The 19,661-nt window shown below is 38.0% G+C and overlaps 2 protein-coding genes across 2 annotated transcripts; one reads left to right on the plus strand and one right to left on the minus strand.

Annotated features, from left to right (window-relative positions):
* Positions 1–2,152: 2,152 nt before the first annotated feature.
* LOC143864288 (uncharacterized) lies at positions 2,153–7,719 on the plus strand. Its single transcript, XM_077375203.1, has 5 exons — positions 2,153–2,161; positions 2,641–2,889; positions 4,886–5,511; positions 5,965–6,480; positions 7,300–7,719. Exons 2-5 carry the CDS (start codon positions 2,643–2,645, stop codon positions 7,432–7,434), a joined length of 1,524 nt encoding a protein of 507 aa, XP_077231318.1. The 5' UTR covers positions 2,153–2,161; positions 2,641–2,642; the 3' UTR covers positions 7,435–7,719.
* A 1,250-nt stretch (positions 7,720–8,969) lies between these two features.
* On the minus strand, positions 8,970–18,980 carry DPMS1 (Nucleotide-diphospho-sugar transferases superfamily protein). Its single transcript, XM_077375158.1, has 8 exons — positions 18,822–18,980; positions 13,669–13,768; positions 13,528–13,561; positions 13,375–13,451; positions 13,219–13,244; positions 9,867–10,031; positions 9,658–9,772; positions 8,970–9,327 (listed from the first exon to the last, which is right to left on the minus strand). Exons 1-8 carry the CDS (start codon positions 18,929–18,931, stop codon positions 9,223–9,225), a joined length of 732 nt encoding a protein of 243 aa, XP_077231273.1. The 5' UTR covers positions 18,932–18,980; the 3' UTR covers positions 8,970–9,222.
* Positions 18,981–19,661: the final 681 nt, after the last annotated feature.

The following is a 19,661-nucleotide window of genomic DNA, read 5'->3' on the forward strand; positions in this document are numbered from 1 at the left end:
TGCAGCTAATTTAATTTGGGGAAAGTCAGATTTTGTAAGGAGCTAAATTTAAATTTACAGCCCAAATTAAATTTAGGAAGGAAACAACTTTTCCAGTAAAATCTTTTCTCAGAAAAGACGAATGACTGAGCGACATCAAACATCAAAATAGGAGAATTGCCTACCGGGACACACTTTTGAAAAATTGTTTTGAGAGTTTGATAACCCCATTTAGAGGGTTGATAAGCCCCTTTTAGAGACTTGATAACCCCCATTTTGTCCTTCTCTAACAATTTTTCAAAACTATTATATATATTTCATTTGAATGGTCCTCACATAGATAAGGTGTCCACAAAAAATCAGATCCATAGGATCATCCTAACCCTACGATTTGTGGAGGTAAAATGGACGTGTATAAACCTTCACAAATTAGTCCATTTTTTGCCTCCATAGTTTGAATGGTTTAGGATGATCCTATGGATCTGATTTTTTGTGGACACCCTATCTATGTGAGGACCATTCAAATGAATGGTTTGGATCACCCAAACAATGTGGGCCCCCACTGTATTTTAAGGTAGTGTGTAGGTAACTTACCTACACAAGTGTGTAGGAAATGTTCTCTCTCTCTCTCTCTCTCTCTCTCTCTCTCTCTCTCTCTCTATATATATATATATATATATATATATATATATATATATATATATATAGAGAGAGAGAGAGAAGGGCTGCGCTCGAGCACATAAACAGGGGCATGGGGCCGTTGGGGGGGGTGATCCTAACCATTCATTTGGAAGGCTCCATCATGGATTGGGGGGCCTACCAAAAATCAGCTCCATTGGATCACCAATGGGTGTCCATTTTTTGCCCCACAAATGGACACCCTAAGGTGATTCAATGGAGCTTATTTTTTATGGACACCCTACCTATGAAAGGGCCCATCAAATGAATGCTTTGGATCCCACCAAAAATGTGGCCCACCCCTGTTTTTGTGCTCGAGCGCAGCAACTCTATCCTCATATATATATATATATATATATATATATATATATATATATATATATATATATATATATAGAGAGAGAGAGAGAGAGAGAGAGAGAGAGAGAGAGGAAAGTGAAGCTACATCGCCGGTGTAGCTAACTTAGCTACACCGCCGACTTAAAATACAATGGGCCCACATTGTTTTGGTGATCCAAACCATTCATTTGATTGGCCCTCACATAGATAGGGTGTCCACCAAAAATCAGCTCCATAGGATCATCCTAACCCTTCAAACTGTGGAGGAAATAATGGACAAATTTGTGAAGGTTTTTACATGTTCATTTTTGCCTCCACAAATCGTAGGGTTGGAATGATCCTATGGAGCTGATTTTTGGTGGACACCCTATCTATGTGAGGGCCAATCAAATGAATTCTTTGGATCACCAAAACAATGTGGGCCCATTGTATTTTAAGCCGGCGGTGTAGCTAAGCTAGCTACACCGGCGGTGTAGCTTCACTTTCCTCATATATATATATATATAGAGAGAAAGAGAGAGAGAGAGAAAACTTTGGTGCGCTTAAGCTCACCATTTTTTGGTGCGCTTAAGTTGTTATAACGCCTCCCATTAGTTTAAATGTTTGAGGCGTTATAACAACTTAAGCGCACCAAAAAAATTGTGCGCTTAAGCTCACCAACAGTTTTCTCATATATATATATATATATATATATATATATATATCTATAGGGAAATGATATTTTCCCCAAACACGTTTTTTATCATACCCAATGTCATCAAAATGATAATCGTCCCTCTATAATAGTGTAGAAAATATAGTTAGTTTTGCTGCTCCATATTTTTCGATTTTGGGTTGTAGTAAAAAGTGAAAAAAATGGTTACTCAAAATCCAGCCAAACGTACCCAAAAAAAAGTCATTAGAAAATGACGCAAAACACACCCTAAACTTTCGTCTTTAATTCCTTAAAATAAATCGGTTCTCTCTCACACCTACACAAGACAGAAGGACTCTTTATATCTATCTCTCTGATTTCCCTCTCCCATAAACCGATTAGCACAATCTATTCCCTAGTATTTTTCTTCCTATGTTTTACGTTTTTACGTTTTTGTTGAGTCTCTCTCTCTCTATAAATAGAGAACTCATGGCAATTTGTAGAGGCATCACTGAAGATTTCCTAATACTGGTAAGAGGACTGTATAATTTTTATGCGTGTAATGTTTTATTTTTTTGTTTATGAGATTTGTGTTCTGTTAATTTCTTTTTTTATGCATGTAATTTGACACAATGTTCTGTTAATTTAATTTTTCTTTACTCTTTGAAAATTTTATTACTGATTTATCATGTTGTAGTACTACTGATTTATCATGCTTCTAGTAAAAGGAAAAGAAAGGTAAAAGCATAAATTCTCTAGTTGTGAAATGGCAATAGGCCATTTGTATGTCACTCTCACTCAGAGATATGTGGTTATGATAGTTCTGGATTTTTATTCATTGCATTCTATGCTATTCATGCACATGGCTTTGATTGTTTAGTTTGAATAGTTTTCTTATAACTAATTAATGAATTAGAGACTGAATTGGCTCTTTATGTTTGCACCTTACAGTTTCATATTCAAAGTTATTTATTGCATATTCCTGTTATTTTTTTTATCTCTATCCACAGGCATGGAGTCATGGAAAATGGGTTGGTTTCTTCTGGTTATTCTGGCTATATCGGGCCTGCCGGCCTCGTTTGGAGAAGAAACAAAAAGTTATATTTCTGCTTTGGGCGATCCCGGGATGAGGAGAGATGGTTTGAGAGTAGCTCTTGAGGCATGGAACTTTTGTAATGAGGTTGGAGAAGAAGCTCCCTTCATGGGAAGTCCAAGAGCAGCGGATTGCTTCGATATTCACAATGTTTCTGCATATGCAGGTGATTTTTTGTTTTAGTTGTGGTAAAATGAGTAGGTCCAATAAGAACACAATAGATTTTTTGTTACAATATTTCAAAGATAATACAATTTAAAACTGGTCAAGAATTTGCTCTCTAGACTTTTAGGGAATGGAACATACTTGAGAATTTTATGCAATACACTAGATGATTCTTATAAACTTCTAGATTATGTGCATTAATGATTCTACGACTCTCTCTAATGATTCCAAAAATGTCCTCTTTAATCCTCTGTGTTTTCTGATAAGTAGTTTTCAAAATTGTTATAAACATGTTTAATCTCTAACATCGGAATAGCTAAAGTTGATAGTATTTACCTATTGTTTTTTATTTTATCAAAGCCCTTTTTAAGATTTAAAAGTTGCGTGGTTAAGCAGAGTGCGTACTAAACTGTCACATATCCCTACGTCGCGCGCGCACACACACATATATAGCTGGATGGAGGTTTCACTGTTCATGCCCACGTGGACATCTCCCCATCCGGCCTTAGTCCAACGTGGCACCCTCTCTTAAAAATTTCTCTATGTTAATTGATTTCTCTAGGCTCCTAAACATGACAAATTTAGAGCAAGACTTCCTTTTCTAATTGGGGAAATCTCGACGTATTCGCCAGAAAATCACTCCCCACCCTAGAAAATCTCGACGTTCCTTAGCAAACAAACGCATAAACCCAACCTTCTCTCTCCCCATAAATCTCACTTTCAAATTTTTAGAAAGCTCCTAAAATCTCTCTTTCTAAGTCCAACCAAAACGTTTATGAAAAGGGATTTGCAAGGGACCATTGCATAAGGCATTTCGCGGGCCGGCTGTTGCGTGAGAATGGAGCTAACTCAGATGAATAAAATGTATAAGACAAAATTTGTTGAAAAGTGAGCCGACGTGGCTGATCTCTCAATGCAACAGACAGCCTGCGAAATTGGATTCTGCAACGGTCCCTAGCAAGATTTAATTGTAAGTCTAAAATTATTTCGGATCTCTACAAGATTCGATGGAGTGTCCTAGATCCGAATGGAAGGTGACAAGGTACAAAAATACCCTTCATATTTTATTTTATTTTTTTAAATTATGTTTATTCATGAAGGGGTAGTGGGATTCACATTATCAAAAGCTGTATAAAAATGGTGGTCCCCACCTGGGAGGAGATAGATGGTGACCCACACCCCATCAAAACATGAGATCCCTGTTTGTGTGGTTATTTTAGAGAAATGATATTTCCCCCCTCTGATGGATAAAATCCTTCCCCCCACCCCCACCCCCAATGTTATTGGTTAAGTTTTAAAGGCTAAGAAAAACGATAAAGGGAGTGAATTTATCATCAAACAGTGAACCATTCTCACAGAAACCGTTAGGAGGGGGGATATCATTTCCCTTTTTTTATCGTCAAATAGATTTATAGTCATTACTTTTCTTCTTTTTTCTTTCAAATTTTTTCGTTTATGCGTCACAGTAAAATAACTAAATTGTGCATCGCACGAATGGTCATACTAGTGTGTATGTATATATATATATAGAGGAAAATGATTATAACTATAACTTTTACGTCTATCATTAATCTGCCTGGGTGATAAATCACTCTTAGAATACAAGACATTTGCGGGTGGTAAATCACTCTTACAATACAAGACATTTGCACAACAGTGGCTAGTATTACTAATGTGATTGGTCCAAATTATCCAACCAAGCAACATTCAAGAAAAAAAAAGTAACAAAGATAATACAACAAACTTAAAACTCTAGATCGCTCCATCTGAAACATACTTAGAAAGCAATGAAATATTACAGTAATGAGGGAAATTATGTTCTAATTAAGGAAAGAGAAATTATATGATGCCCGACCGTGAAAATCACAAGGGCTTGTTACTTTGATGGTCGGACATCATATAAAAACTCGTAAGGAAAATACTTCTATTTCTTTTTTGCATTAGTTACATTCACTTGCTATCCATTTTCTGATTATACTTTTTCTTTTTGAAAACAGGAGAGAGGCCATGTTTCTTCTGTAAATGGCTGAAGTATCTCTTAATCCACAAGGTCCTTGAGTATGACAACAAGCTAGGAGTGGGTAAATATTTTCCAGCACAAACTCCTCAAGCTTTTTTTAACCCAGACCTTTATGCAGTCGAGAAAGAGCTCTACTTGGGGTCTAAATGTCAAGTAAATGATGGTCCACATCCATGGCAGTTTTGGATGATCATGCTTAAGAATGGAAACATGGACACTTACTCAAGCTTGTGCCCTGAGAATGGGAAGAGGGTGGGACCCTTTAAGCATGAAGGTCGGTTTCCTTGTTTTGGAAAAGGATGTATGAATCAGCCCCTTGTGTTTCACAACTATACAAGCTTAGATGGACCAAACAAAACCACTTTAAGAGGAAGTTTCTACGGAACTTATGACTTGGGTGCTGATTTGAGTAAGTGGTTTGAGGGTGATACATCTTACTATTCAGTGACTTGGGAAAAGGAGATTGGGAAGGGAAGTTGGGTGTTCCATCATATTTTGAGGACCTCTACCAAGTATCCATGGTTGATGCTCTACTTAAGGTCTGATGCAACTAAAGGGTTCTCTGGAGGCTACCATTACCCAACGAGAGGGATGACAAAGATAGTAAGTTTATTTTCTTCTTCTAAAAGTAAATGTAATGTTGCTTTTGGTTATCATTCTTTTGTTTATGATCCTTCTCTTAGAATCACTTTTTGGTGACAAAATGCACTTATGAATGTGAAGATAAGAGAACAGATGCAGAAAATTACTTTTTTACCAAATTTAATTTTTAAATATTTTCATTCTTTGGAACTCTAGAATTAGTGGATCGCTTTAGAAATGGCTACCAAATGCAAGAATAAGTGAAAATACCCATATGAAAGTTTTGCTATGTATAGTAATGGGAATTGATAGATGGGCTTCACTTATCAATTAATCTCAATCCAATGGATGACATCTTTTCCTATGGAATTTTTAAGCCACACCATGTCCTATATACTTTTAAATTAAAAATTCTCTTAGCTTGATTACTTTATAAATCTAACCTATAAATATCAATATCAATTTACCATGCAGATTCCAGAGTCGCCAAATTTCAAGGTGAAATTGACATTGGATGTGAAGAAAGGAGGGGGTCCAAAGAGTCAGTTCTATTTGATGGACATGGGAAGCTGTTGGAAGAACAATGGCAAACCATGCGACGGAGATGTGTTGACCGATGTCACACGTTACAGTGAGATGATCATCAATCCGAATGTTACCGCATGGTGCAGAGGTGACAATCTTAACTCGTGTCCACCATACCACACACTACCCAATGGGACCCGCATCCATCGCAATGACACCGCCAACTATCCATACAGTGCCTACCATATGTATTGCTCTCCAGGGAATGCAAAGCATATTGAGGAGCCTTACAACTTGTGTGACGCATATAGCAACCCTCAAGCCCAAGAGATATTGCAGATAATCCCTCACCCTGCTTGGGGTGATTATGGATATCCCACCAAAGCTGGGGAAGGGTGGATTGGTGACCCAAAGACTTGGGAGCTAGACGTTGGAAGAATGTCACAAGCATTATATTTCTACCAGGTATATCTCCTTATTCCTATTATTCTGAATGGTAAAGAATGAAATTGATAATAGGAATAAAAAAGAACAAGGGGCTGCCACCGGAGGAACACTCATAGACTGACACTTCAAGGGGGGAGGAATTTGAAGACTTCCAACTCCGCCCTTGAACAACCATCCCTAGCCAGCCTTTTGCCCTCTGTATTAGCTGATCGGCTCACATGATGATACAAGATAGAGGTCCCCACAACCCGATTAGAAATTTCATCAACCCATCGAGCAAACCTCCAAGGAGGGGAAGCCTCCCCCCCTTCTTTTAACCACTTAACATTCAAAGAGTCTCCCTCCACTATGACGTTGTCTAAAATTTCCTTCTCCATCAACTTTAGTCTTTGATTCACTGCCCTAATCTCTGCCTCATTGGAGTCAATGATCCCTATTGGACCCGAAATAGCCCATATCGTTTCTCCAATCTCATCTCTAAGAACAATTCCCCCCCCCCCCCCCCCCCCCCCCCCCCTGCGACCGCAACGACCACTCTAGCGGGTCCTGCGTTACCAAAGCTTGATCCATCGTACGTGGTTCATCTTTAATAAACCAATACTAGGAGGTTCCCAAACCTGAGTGATCACTGGCTGTGCCTCTCTACTGTAGCAAATCTTTGATCACCCTTCTTATTCCTATGATATAATAGTTATATATGAGTTTTTATAATCAATATATACATATTTATGCACACAACACATGCATATAATAAGAAAATATTCTCTCTCTCCGTTTATTCCGACAAAAATATTTTTCTATAATTTATTTATAAGTTCTTCAACCATTTCCATGCAGGATCCGGGAACTCCACCAGCAAAGAGATTATGGTCATCTTTAGATGTGGGGACGGAGATATACGTGAGCCCAGGTGAAGTTGCAGAGTGGACACTGAGCGACTTCGACGTTATCATTCCAGACCCGAAGCACTGAAATCAGCATTAACATGCACATCTTTTCATTAGGGTTTATCAAATTCTTTTAGTTTCACATCTTTTCACTAGGGTTTATCTCATTCTTTTAGTTTCACTAAAATTAATATTAACATGCACATCTTTTCATTAGTGTTTATCTCATTCTTTTACAAAACATTTTCTAGACATACATTCACATTCTCTTTTGGTCAAGTATTATTCTTCGGAACAAATAGTATATGTTTATTTTTCAGTTAAATGTAGACCATATTTGCTTCTCATCATTAAAGCTCAAATAAGGTTTTAAGTTGATCAATTTAGACCATTTTCAGCAGCCATAAACGTTGGCCATTTTTTGAGCAATGATAAATTCTCACCCCCTGTAGGATAATTCGCACCCCTTTAATATGAATTGACATTAAAAGGTGTTAATCTGCCACATACCACCCTCCTTTAAAGGGGTGCGAATTTATCATCGAATTTTTTTCTTGAATAACATTTTATTAAAAAAGAAACAATGCTATCAAAACGAAAGATTAGTATGGCTCTAGCGACACCCTCCATGGCTACGGAGCCTGCTTTCTCATTGGCGGACCAGCACCAAGTGAAATCCTTCATTTGACTGCACCAAATTGATGATCTTGTTTGAATAACCTTCCGCAATCAAAGAGTCCCAATGATGCTATGCTCATAAGTTTTTTTTTAGCGAAAGATACCGGTATTAAAAGAGAAGATTATATGTGCAAATCAGCAGGATTACCCAACTTATAAGGAATCCGGCAAGGCTCTTGCATCTCCCAAATGAAATTACCAATGGCAATCACGCTTCTTAGGGATGTAACTTGGGTAGATTTTTGAGAATTCAGGTTGAGCTTTTACCATAAAATTTGGTTTGATTTGGGTTGTTTTCAATTCGTTTTATAGCAAAAGCTCAACCTGACCCTACTCAAGTTGCACCCCTACTCAAGTAAGTAACAGAGAGCGACATCCTGAAGCAAAGTTCCACGAAAAGAGGTCTCAACTGGCTATTTCCTCTTCGTGGTTGGATCAAACTAAATTTTGATAGTAGCTGCAAAAAATACTGTTCTTCATGGTGAACATCAAGCCATATTTAATAGTGTGGTAAAAAAGGAAGAAAACATTATCAGTTAATATGTTGGTCTAGCAGGTAACTAACAAGCACTTGATGCTGAAGTCCTGACCTCGTAGAATAAAACTGAGACTTTTCCAGCGGTTCCCTCCATTGCCATCAAAGGTGACTCTTTTAAATAACCAGATAGCTATTTAGTCTCCTCCTATGAAAGGACAGGCAATAGAATGCTACTGCATTCACACTTACAAAAGTGTGAAGACACCGGAAGAAAGGCCATTGTGAAGTGTTTGGGTGAGACTTCTTGGCATCATATGCCAGAGTACAGGATTACTGAAATTTGCTTTTGCTTATTCAAAAAAGAGGATTAACTTTAAAGACTGATTTTTTTGAGCCAAGTGCATGACTCCCAGTGTAGATTTGTTCTGAGTTTTAGTGCTCAAAACTAGTATAATTCCAGCATCTAACCAAGTAAGTGAAACTTTAGATACACAAGTGAAACAGCAGCCATGTACAATTAAATTAGCACCTGTTGCATAAAACAAAAATTTCATGCGTCAACTTGGAAAAAGATAAAGATAAAAAAGCGGACACAGGTGACACCTCTTCATAAACTAGCATCGAGAACCTCTCATTATTTGCTCAACTCAATCGCTCTAGCCTTGCAAAGTAACAGTTAAAAGAAGGAGAGTTTAGAGGAACCATTTTTCCTCCAATTCATGTCGTGAGCAACAGATACACAAGGCCTTTCAGATATTCAACTATCTCAGATCCTCCAAGCTTCGAAATACCATATACTCTGTCAACAAAGGTTATGGGAACCTGCAAAGAAAAATAGCACCAAGCATTTGGTTATAATCAGGATCAAATACTTGGACACCTAGAACAGGACATTCCAAATAAGCAAATGCAGTTAAACGAAAAATATGAGTAAAATAAAAGATAAAACAAGAAAAGGCAGAATACAAGGACCCTGTATCAACACCAAGACCTGACATTTGCATCTAAGAAATATATCCAACTTCTGAATCATGATACAGCACAGACAACTTGATAAAGTTTCATTTTTAGAATGGGTTATCAACCTACAAAACCTATAGGAGCAAATTATTTTTAATAACAGCCAAAATAAGGAGCATAATGAATCAATACCTCTTCAATATGGTAGCCTTTCCTCGAAGCCCGGACAATCATTTCCATCTGAAAGACATACCCCTTGCTAACACAGGAGTTAATGATATCCTCAAGAACAGATTTCCGATAAAGCCTTCAAAACAACAAAGAACATTTAGTCTTTGACCTGATTCCTTAAGAGTAAGAAGGGAGTTTAATTTAAAAATCTACTACTAAGTGACATATACCTGAATGATCCTGTCAAATCTGATACACCAGGCCATAGAAGTGTTTGAGCAAGAACATTGGCACCCCTACTTGTCAGTTTGCGCATAAGGTTCCACCCATGCACGCCGCCACCCCTTACATATCGGGTCCCAGTAACAATACTTGCACCAGTCTCCATCTGCTTCCTAGGAAACATGAAGTGGAAAATTGAAGGCTACTATGACATAAGGATGAGAATAACAAGGTTGTATTGACTGAAAGTCTTCTAAGGCTGTAAAAAGACACTGTGATTGTCGATGGAAATAGTTAGCGCTGTTTTCGATAAGAAAGATTTTATTCTTTTTTGCCATTGATTTTTATAATTTAGTATTGGATAGGAAAGGGGCAGCCCAGCGCACGAGGCTCCCGCCATTACGGGGTCTGGGGAGGGCAAGATGTACGCAGCCTTACCCCTGCTTTGGCGCAAAGGTTGATCCATTGTGACCTGGTGGTCACAGGTTCGAGTCACGGAAACAGCCTCTCTGCAAAGCAGGGGTAAGGCTGCGTACGTCTAGCCCTCCCCAGACCCCGCAATGGCGGGAGCCTCGTGCACTGAGCCGCCCTTCAGTATTGGATAGGAAACCTGTAGCTGAGCCCCATGCAGAATCAACCAACTAACCATCTCAAAATAAAAAGAATCCACCAACCGAGCTAGGTTTAGCCGCATGAAAAATGTCACTGAGAAAGATAATTTTCAAAGATAAAGGATGCTTGTTCCAGACCATGTTTTTAAAATCGTATGATTTACGATTTGAATCGAACGATTCAAATCGAATCGAGGGTTGAATGATTCAAATCAGAAGGAATAATTGTTTTTCATAAATACGATTCGATTTTTAATCCTGCGATTTTTATGATTTTTTACGATTCTTTTTTGTTCGCTTACTTTTTTTGTGGTGACCCTTTACGATTAGAAATAAATCATATAGAAACCCTCCGCCCCAACTTATGAGAAAACCCCAACTCTATTCTTCTCCTCCTTTTTTCTCCTCTTCTTTCCTTCTGCTCCCGATCCTTCCTACTTCTACCAAAACCAGCTGGAAATTTGGATTACTAATCATGGAATTTTATATTTAATTTAATAGTTTTGAATGAAAAATAGATAATTACTCATTTTACTCTTATTTATGAACCTTTTAAATTTTTAATATTTTTTCTCATATATATATATACACACACACACACACACACACACACACACACACACACACACACACACACTATGCAGCTAACTTTCCATTTTGTCATTCGTCTTTTCCAGGAAAAAAAATTTGGAAAAGTTTTTCCGATCTGCTAGCCACCTTCTCCGAAGGCTACGTCTCGCCCATCCTTTGCGATTGTATGTGTTCAGAGATTTGTCTTATTAGCCATGTTGAAAAACCTCACAGAAATACTATGTCTGGAAAGGTGGCTAGCAATAATAACCACCGAAAAGAAGCTACCGATAATAATCATTACGTATTAAAGTTTTGTAGGGAAATTACGGACCACGGGTGCCTGTATATGACAATTACGAAAAAAAACTACAGAGAGGATGTATCGAAATATGACAATTACGAACAAACTACTTTTTCGTATGATTTTTTGGAGATATTATGACTCCAGCGCACCTTGCAAAATATTTACGAACTCCGGCCACCTGAAGAGGAACACCATATTATGGAAACCTCTATAGATTGGACGGCTAGGATCAGCCTATGGAAATGATTTTACGGGCACCACTATATTGATGTTGTGTTCCATCACATGTACGGTTTGGATCAACCTCTGATGGAAACCTCTACAGATTGGACGCTTAGGATCAGCCTATGGAATGATTTTACGGGCACAACCTCTTCATGTTGTGTTCCATCACATTGACGGTTTGGATCAACCGATGATGTCGTCCGGTTCTTCGTTGGCCCGTGCATCGCACAGGTTTTTTACTAGTATATATATATATATATATATATATATATATATATATAGAGAGAGAGAGAGAGAGAGAGAGAGAGAGAGGAAACTGTTGGTGCGCTTAAGCGCCCAATCACATGGGTCCCACATTTTCTGTGGTCATCCAAACCATTCATTTGCAAGGCCCTATCTGAGTAGCTGCGCAGGAACACTATTCTCATATATATATATAGAGAAAACGGTTCCTACACATATGTGTAGATAAGTTATCTACACATTAGCTTAAAATACAGTGGGGGCTACATTATTTGGGTGATCCAAACCATTCATTTTTAAGGCCCTCACATAGATAGGGTGTCCACAAAAAATCAGATCCATAGGATCATCCTAACCATTCGAACTGTGGAGGCAAAAAATGGACTAATTTGTGAAGGTTTAAAGACATCCATTTTACCTCCACAAATCGTAGGGTTGGGATGATCCTATGGATCTGATTTTCTGTAGACACCCTATCTATGTGAGGGTCTTTAAAATGGATGGCTTGGATCACCCAAACAATGTGGGGGCCCACATTGTTTGGGTGATCCAAGCCAACCATTTTCTGTGGTCATCCAAACCATTCATTTGCAAGGCCCTATCTGAGCAGCTGCGCAGGAACACTATTCTCATATATATATATATATATATATATATATATATATATATATATATATATATATATATGTGTGAGAAAACGGTTCCTACACATATGTGTAGAGAGTTCTCTACACACTAGCTTAAAATACAGTGCGGGCCCACATTGTTTGGGTGATCCAAGCCATCCATTTTAAAGGGCCTCACATAGATAGGGTGTCTACAAAAAATCAGATCCATAGGATCATCCCAACCCTAGGATTTGTGGAGGTAAAATGGATGTCTTTAAACCTTCACAAGTTAGTCCATTTTTTGCCTCCACAGTTCGAATGGTTAGGATGATCCTATGGATCTGATTTTTTATGGACACCCTATCTATGTGAGGGCCTTAAAAATGAATGGTTTGGATCACCCAAATAATGTGGCCCCCACTGTATTTTAAGCTAGTGTGTAGAGAACTTATCTACACATATGTGTAGGAACCGTTTTCTCATATATATATATATATATATATATATATATATATATATATATATATATATAGAGGAAAAAGAGTGTGCGCTCAACCGTTTTAGCGTTTCATGCGGTCGAAGAGAGAGAGAGAGAGAGAGAGAGAGAAATCCTACGATTTACGATACGATACGAACCATGTTACGATTTACGATTTGATTATGATTTTCAGAACCTTGGTTCTAGAAAATGCAAGGATACTCATAATTTTTTAATAAAACAGTTTAGGGGAAGTGTGAGCAGTTAAGCACTGAATCTATGATCAGGAAATGGGTCTTTAGAGTGGAAGATTCTTACCTGATGAAACTTGGTAAGTATTTCGGCTGCATAACACAAAGTCAAAGAATCAGTCCAGATGAAGCTTCAAACAGAGTACAAAATAAATAGCTTAAATGTCTGGAATCAGAAGCGCATCCGTGAAGCAAATAATCTGTAATAAATAAGAATACTTACATGATGGGACAAATCAGCATCCATTATTACAATGAAATCGCCAGATGCATGCTTTAAACCATGAGAATAAGCCGTGCCTGAAAAGTAGTCAAGATCATGGACTAGTCCATAAGACTTTGTTTAATGTAACATGTCATAGAGAGAGAGGCATACCTAGGCCGAGCTTTTTTGGCCTCGCTCTTAATAGCTGCATTATCAAAAGAAGTAAGAATGGCAGTTATTACAAGCCAAATAACCTACCAATGCACTAAACTGCCACAACATAGCAAACATAAATCTAAGCCTAACACGTACAATGCGATCTTCACCGTACAGTTGTTGCAGCTGTTTTATAATTTCTTGAGTTCCATCCGGACTCCCATCATCTACGACAATGATTTCAAAATCAACATCCCTGAATCAAACAAAAGGATTTCAGGGTCAATTAATGTACAGATACAATGATGGCCCAGAATAATATGACAGTGTCAGCTGCCCATATCGTAAAGTGTAGTGCTACATATAGCTGTCCCAATCCCAATTTATTTAGATGTTCAGATTCTTCAGAGTGCTTGAGAATATGTATTAGAAAATTAATATGGAATTAGTTTTTGAATTTTGATTACCATCACACTAACACTTTAACATGTACATAGCCATAAGGGAAGCCGACAACACCCGGATACAAATACAAATACAGACACGGACACCATAACGGAGATACAACTCTGCATTTACTGAAGTCTAGGACATGGTTATGGGTATAGCTATAGATACCATGCCATAAGAAAAGACACAAGACAAGTAAAACTTTATAAAATTAACTAAATTTATTTGAAGATGGAATTAATAACATATTATTTATAGCATCTATTGTACTCATAGAATAAAATATAATTGCAACTACTGCTTGTGGAGACTATTCGCCACAAGGTTCCACAATTCTTTAATGACTGGGAGTGTGTATGTAATCAGTAATGTCACTATCCAATACTGTAATCTTCTCAAGTTCCTCAGTAGTAAGGAATATAGGCTAGAAATCTTGTGCAAAACCAAGACCATCACAGCAGTCACATGCATTAGCAATGAAACAAGCTCTAAAATTCAGGCTAACGGTTCTTCCCCAAACAAAGTTGAACTGCCATGCATACAATTAGAAGCTTCCCCTTACTAATATTCTTCTTCACTGAAATGTTTGGAGTCGAGATGAACTACAGTTACTGACTTTTGAAACTTGCTAATGTTCAGACCTGTAACAAGCTTGATTGAATATGCTTTATGGCACTAAAACTTTCCAAATCAATTCAATTGTAGCAAGAATGAGGTAGCCGGTTTGGTTTTTAAATGGTCTTAAGGATAATCCTAAGACAAAAGGATAAGATACTCCTTAGGAATTGAAGTGGTTAAAGAACTCCATCAAACTCTCAGTCACTGCACAGAAGTCAGGGCTGGAGTGCAAATTATCATTAAATTTTCTTCTCTTTGGAATCTCAAGAATTATTGGAGAGGTATTTTCAAAAGTTCCAACAATGTTGTTCACCCATAACTAATTTGTGACAGTAATTAAATGGGCTGACGATTTCTTTGAGGCCGGAATTGTCCTGTTTCTTATGCTCAAAGTCCAAAATATGAAGTGGTCTCTTATTAACAGCAACTTCAATAGGTTCCCTCAACACTGGTAAGTAATCGATTTCAGCACCTAATACACTGATAGCCCTGGACTTAATGATCAGAGCCTTTGGAAATAAAATTCAGTTAGCAACAATGTCAAAACACACGCAGAGCAATGGTGATCCGTCTGCCATATCTCTTTGCTTATAATGAGAAACAAACTTGCAAGAGGTCATTGATTCAATCCAATTCTTAAAAAGTTCAACTCCTGCAAATTACTGTGAGAGTAGGTTTTATCAAATCTGGAAAGTGGCCTTCTAGGAACGGATTCAATAGCTCATAAACTCAGCTCAAAATATTCAAGAAACTCTTCCAAACCATGTCATACATTCCTCAACATCTTGTAGATATCGTTAATAAGGATGCCTCAGGTAAGTGTTACCCAAGATTGTAATGCTCTATTCTTTTAATATAATCTGGTGGGGGTCTGCCCAACCCCAACTTACCTACGAAAAAAAAACCTCTTCCAAACTCTCAGAGATGGACAGAGAAGCAAAGTCGGTTTGATTAGAGGCACAAGATGAGCAACAAGCTCAGCCAATCCAAAGGATCAATCAATTACAACAAACTCAAAGAATCTGAGCAACATCCATGAGCTTACACTCAAAGAAATTAGATCCGAATCAAATTACTAAAGAGCACAGACAGAAGATAGTCCCTGGAATTTTAAAGAAACTCTGCAACACCCAGCAGAAGAAAGGGACACTGAGTCTGAAATCCTTGGATCAATTACTGGAGCTCGGTGAATCTCTCATAGAAATTCCATCCCTCAAACTGTAAAAGAGATCTAGGAGAGGAAGAGGAGAAATCTGTATTAAAAACTCACAATAATCCATCTCATTCCAGATACATGAATGCACATGATCTTTAAAGATACCCCGCTCCACTCAAGTAGGGGGAAAAATCATCTGGCTTGAAAGAGATGGATGAATCAAATGCACAACTCCAAATCCACAGAAATTGTCAAATTGCAAGATTTTCAAGGCATACAAACATTCTTTAACATGTAGAAATAGTAAACCTTCAGATCTAAACAAAAAACATTCATCAACTCTAATTATCAATGCTTTTTTTTTTTGAAAATGTTTCTCTTTTTCTTTCTCCACCAAGGGCTCAATTTTAAGCCTACCACGCCCTAACACATTGGTGTATAATTATCAATGCTAATAGCTGGAAACGATCACAATTGATTGTCAATTATCTTCAAAATCACAAGAATCCCTTCTAGATCTAACGAATCTCATGCCAAAATGACATACCGTTGTTGCTTGGCTGAAATTCTAGCAACAAGTGATTTCCAGGGCTGATTTGGTTCTCAGCCGAGACATTTTGCTGAAGTGGCATTCTTTATTGCAGCTACATTTATTGCAGCTACAGACTGTGAATGGCTCAAATCCAAAGGATTTAATGTACCAATTCAGTTCCTTGAGTATTTTTTGTGCTTAATGGAAGGCAACAAAAAGGCATTTACCAGGTTTATACAGTTTCCAATAGTAACCGCATGAACAAGAGGAAAAAATGGAAGTCCGCCTTCGATCACTTGATGCAAGATTCCATGGAAGAACAACTGCTCAACTCAACTCAACAAAGCCTCTGTCCCAAACTAGTTGGGGTCAGCATGGAAGAAGAACTGCTAGTAGATGACATTCGCACAAGGAGCAACTTTGAACTCTTATCTTTTTCTCTCCCAAGGACTGCATAATTGAGAAGTTTCACATGCCTTGGCTCTGATACCAAACTGATGCACGTGGCGGCGGAAGCGATTTTCCGACGATCTTGTGGATCAGATCTCTAATTGCACACTGATAAGAGTGCCCACCAGATCTTCGATTTTTTTTGTGTTTTCTTCTTCAATTTGATATAGGATCTTGCAAGAGGATGCAATATCTTCAAGAACACCAAAATATCCTTGATTCACAAGGAGAAAGTAGCTTGGATTAGAAGAAGAAGCTGAAAAATCCAGCTTCAAGCCTTCAATTCCATGAGAAGAACACAAGAAAACCTTCTCCTTATAGGGAGAAATTTTCCCTTCAATTTCTCAAATCTGAGATTCCTTTTTCAAATTTCAAATTCAAATCAAAGCTACTTTCAAATGAGAGGGAAATGCCTTTTATAGGCTACTCATAGTCGCATACAATGTATAAGACAAGTATACCCTAATTAGAGATAAAATGACCAAAAAATAATCAAACTACCCCTACATACAACTAATGAAGAAAACAAGCAAAATCTACACTAAGCCACCCAAATGAGCAAGCATGGGCTGATGTAGAAAGTCCTAGGGGATGCTCCTGCATCACATACTTCCCTAGCCAACCTGCGATGGATGAACATATGGTCCAATGTCTCCCCTGCTTCTATACAAAGAGCACAATGAACATATACACCTGATTTCTTGATGTAGCAGTTTTCAGGCCTGTGAAGGAACCTGGCCACCTGGGTAACCCTTTATCAAAGAAGTTCCTTCCGAAGTTCAATTTTCATGATATCATGTCCTCACTCCACCTAAAACATTCTTTTCTAGATGCTTCCTTATTCTCAGTCACAACGAACAGATCAGAGAAAGACTCCTTTAACGGCACCTCTTCACACCGCTTTTCTTTCAGAGCCTGATTCTTTCACCTAAATATACTCTGAATCTGGTCCCCTATATGAACTTTTGTCGATGCCTAAAAATGTCCCTACATATTGTCACTCCCCCAATGTCTGAATCTATCATCAAATATGCAATGACCCGGGTTAGTTCCATACTTACCTTCTATTACTTTCATCCATAGTTGGTTCTTCTCTTCTACAAATCTCCAAAGCCACTTCACTTTACCATTCACCTCTTTCAATACACAAGCCCCCGATCTTTATCGGCTTACACACCTTCTTCCAACTGACTAAATGCAATTTAGACATCTCGTCAGAGCGCCATCCCCCCCAAAAGACTTGCAAAATCTCTTTTAAGATGCAGGGCTTTACATGCGTGCTTATCTAGTTTACCTACTTCTTGGTTACCTATCCTGAAACTTTCAATCAGCCCTTGAGACTTCCCTTCTCAATCAGTCTACCTGGAGAATCTGCAATTATCATAAATAGGAAGGGGGATAGCGGGGTCTCCTTGCCTTAGACCCCTAGATGACTTGAACAAACCTTTCGGTGATCTGTTTATGAGAATCAAGAACCAAGCTGAGGATGCACATCTCATGATCCAAGCTCTCCATCTGTTACTAAACCCATTCTCCCTAGCACGTAATACAAACAGCCCCATTCTACTCGATCATACACTTTTCCCATATCCAGTTTGCACACTACCCCCGCCCACCCCATCTTAAAATAATAGTCCACTACCTAATTCGCGATCAATACACAATCCCAGATTTGTCTCTCTTGAATAAATATTGATTGATATGATCTTCAGAAGGACCTAGCTAATACCTTATATAAGCATCCTACTAAGTTGATTACACAATAGTCCGCTATATTAGCCGCCCCTATTAAGCTATTAGTTGCAATTTTATTGCAATACATTAATTAGAAACTTTAATTTGTTTGGAAACCCTTTCACCAAATTCAGACTCCATATTCATTTTGTCCGCTTTTAGATTGGCCTTTTTAAGATTTTTTTGGGTCTTAAAGCATTCTTTCCTCACACACCCAGATGGGTTTGGATCGGATCGTCTGAAAATTAATAAAAAGAACAATCTTTTCTCATATTTTCCAATACAAACTCACCCAAAAGAATACCTAGAAGGGAAAAAAAATCTTATAAACAGATATATATATATATATAGAGAGAGAGAGAGAGAGACCTGAGATGTTTAAAGATGAGGTAAACGAGGAGGGCGATGTTGAGACGCTCGTTGTATGTGGGCACGATTATGCTGTACTTATTCTTTTCTTTCTGCTTATTCTCTTCCATCTCGTTCTTCAGACACAGAGTTTTCTTCTCTGCAGTATTTTTCTTGGGAGTTTTTATACGGTGTAAGCCCGTATATCTATTTTTCCAAAACTACTGTACGGCTTACACACTGGGATGATCGAAACCGTCCATTTGATGGGCCCCAGCTTTAATAAAGTTGTGCCTGTTTTTTTGGATCCCAGCTGTACAATTCCCGTCAACCTCAACTTCATCAAACTGAAAATTTATATGGTGTAAGCCTGTATTGTACACGGAATTCTCTGCCTTTGAATTTGAATATGATTATATTCTGTGACTGAGTGGGGCCCGCCTAGGTATGGGATTGGATGGGTCCAGCCTGTTAGGGGACTAGTTTAACTTAAAATAAAAACTAGGGTTTGCCTACCCCAATAGGGTTTGAACAATTCCAAATAAGATGGGATTGGATATAGTATATACCCCTTTGTGGGACCATTTCTCAATGATCTAAACTGTTCATATACAGGGGATTGGTTGAAAATCAGAAATTTTGCATTATCTTACAGCAGAGATTTCTTAGTAATTGATCCCATCCATTGTAGGGCTCATGGTAAGAGGCCCCACTTGTAGGATTGCCTGCCCCAACACTACCAACTTGTTCAGAGTTGTCAAAATCAAAGTATAACATCAATTTTTGGGTCCCACAATGGGACATGTATGTGTAATCTCAGCCATTGATCTAGGAGTACAAAAATGTAGGGCTTAGATTTTC

Source organism: Tasmannia lanceolata, unplaced genomic scaffold (assembly GCF_043159265.1).
Source record: "Tasmannia lanceolata isolate RefF3 unplaced genomic scaffold, GAP_Taslan_0.1 ptg000048l, whole genome shotgun sequence".
In the NCBI taxonomy this organism is placed as follows: Eukaryota; Viridiplantae; Streptophyta; class Magnoliopsida; order Canellales; family Winteraceae; genus Tasmannia; species Tasmannia lanceolata.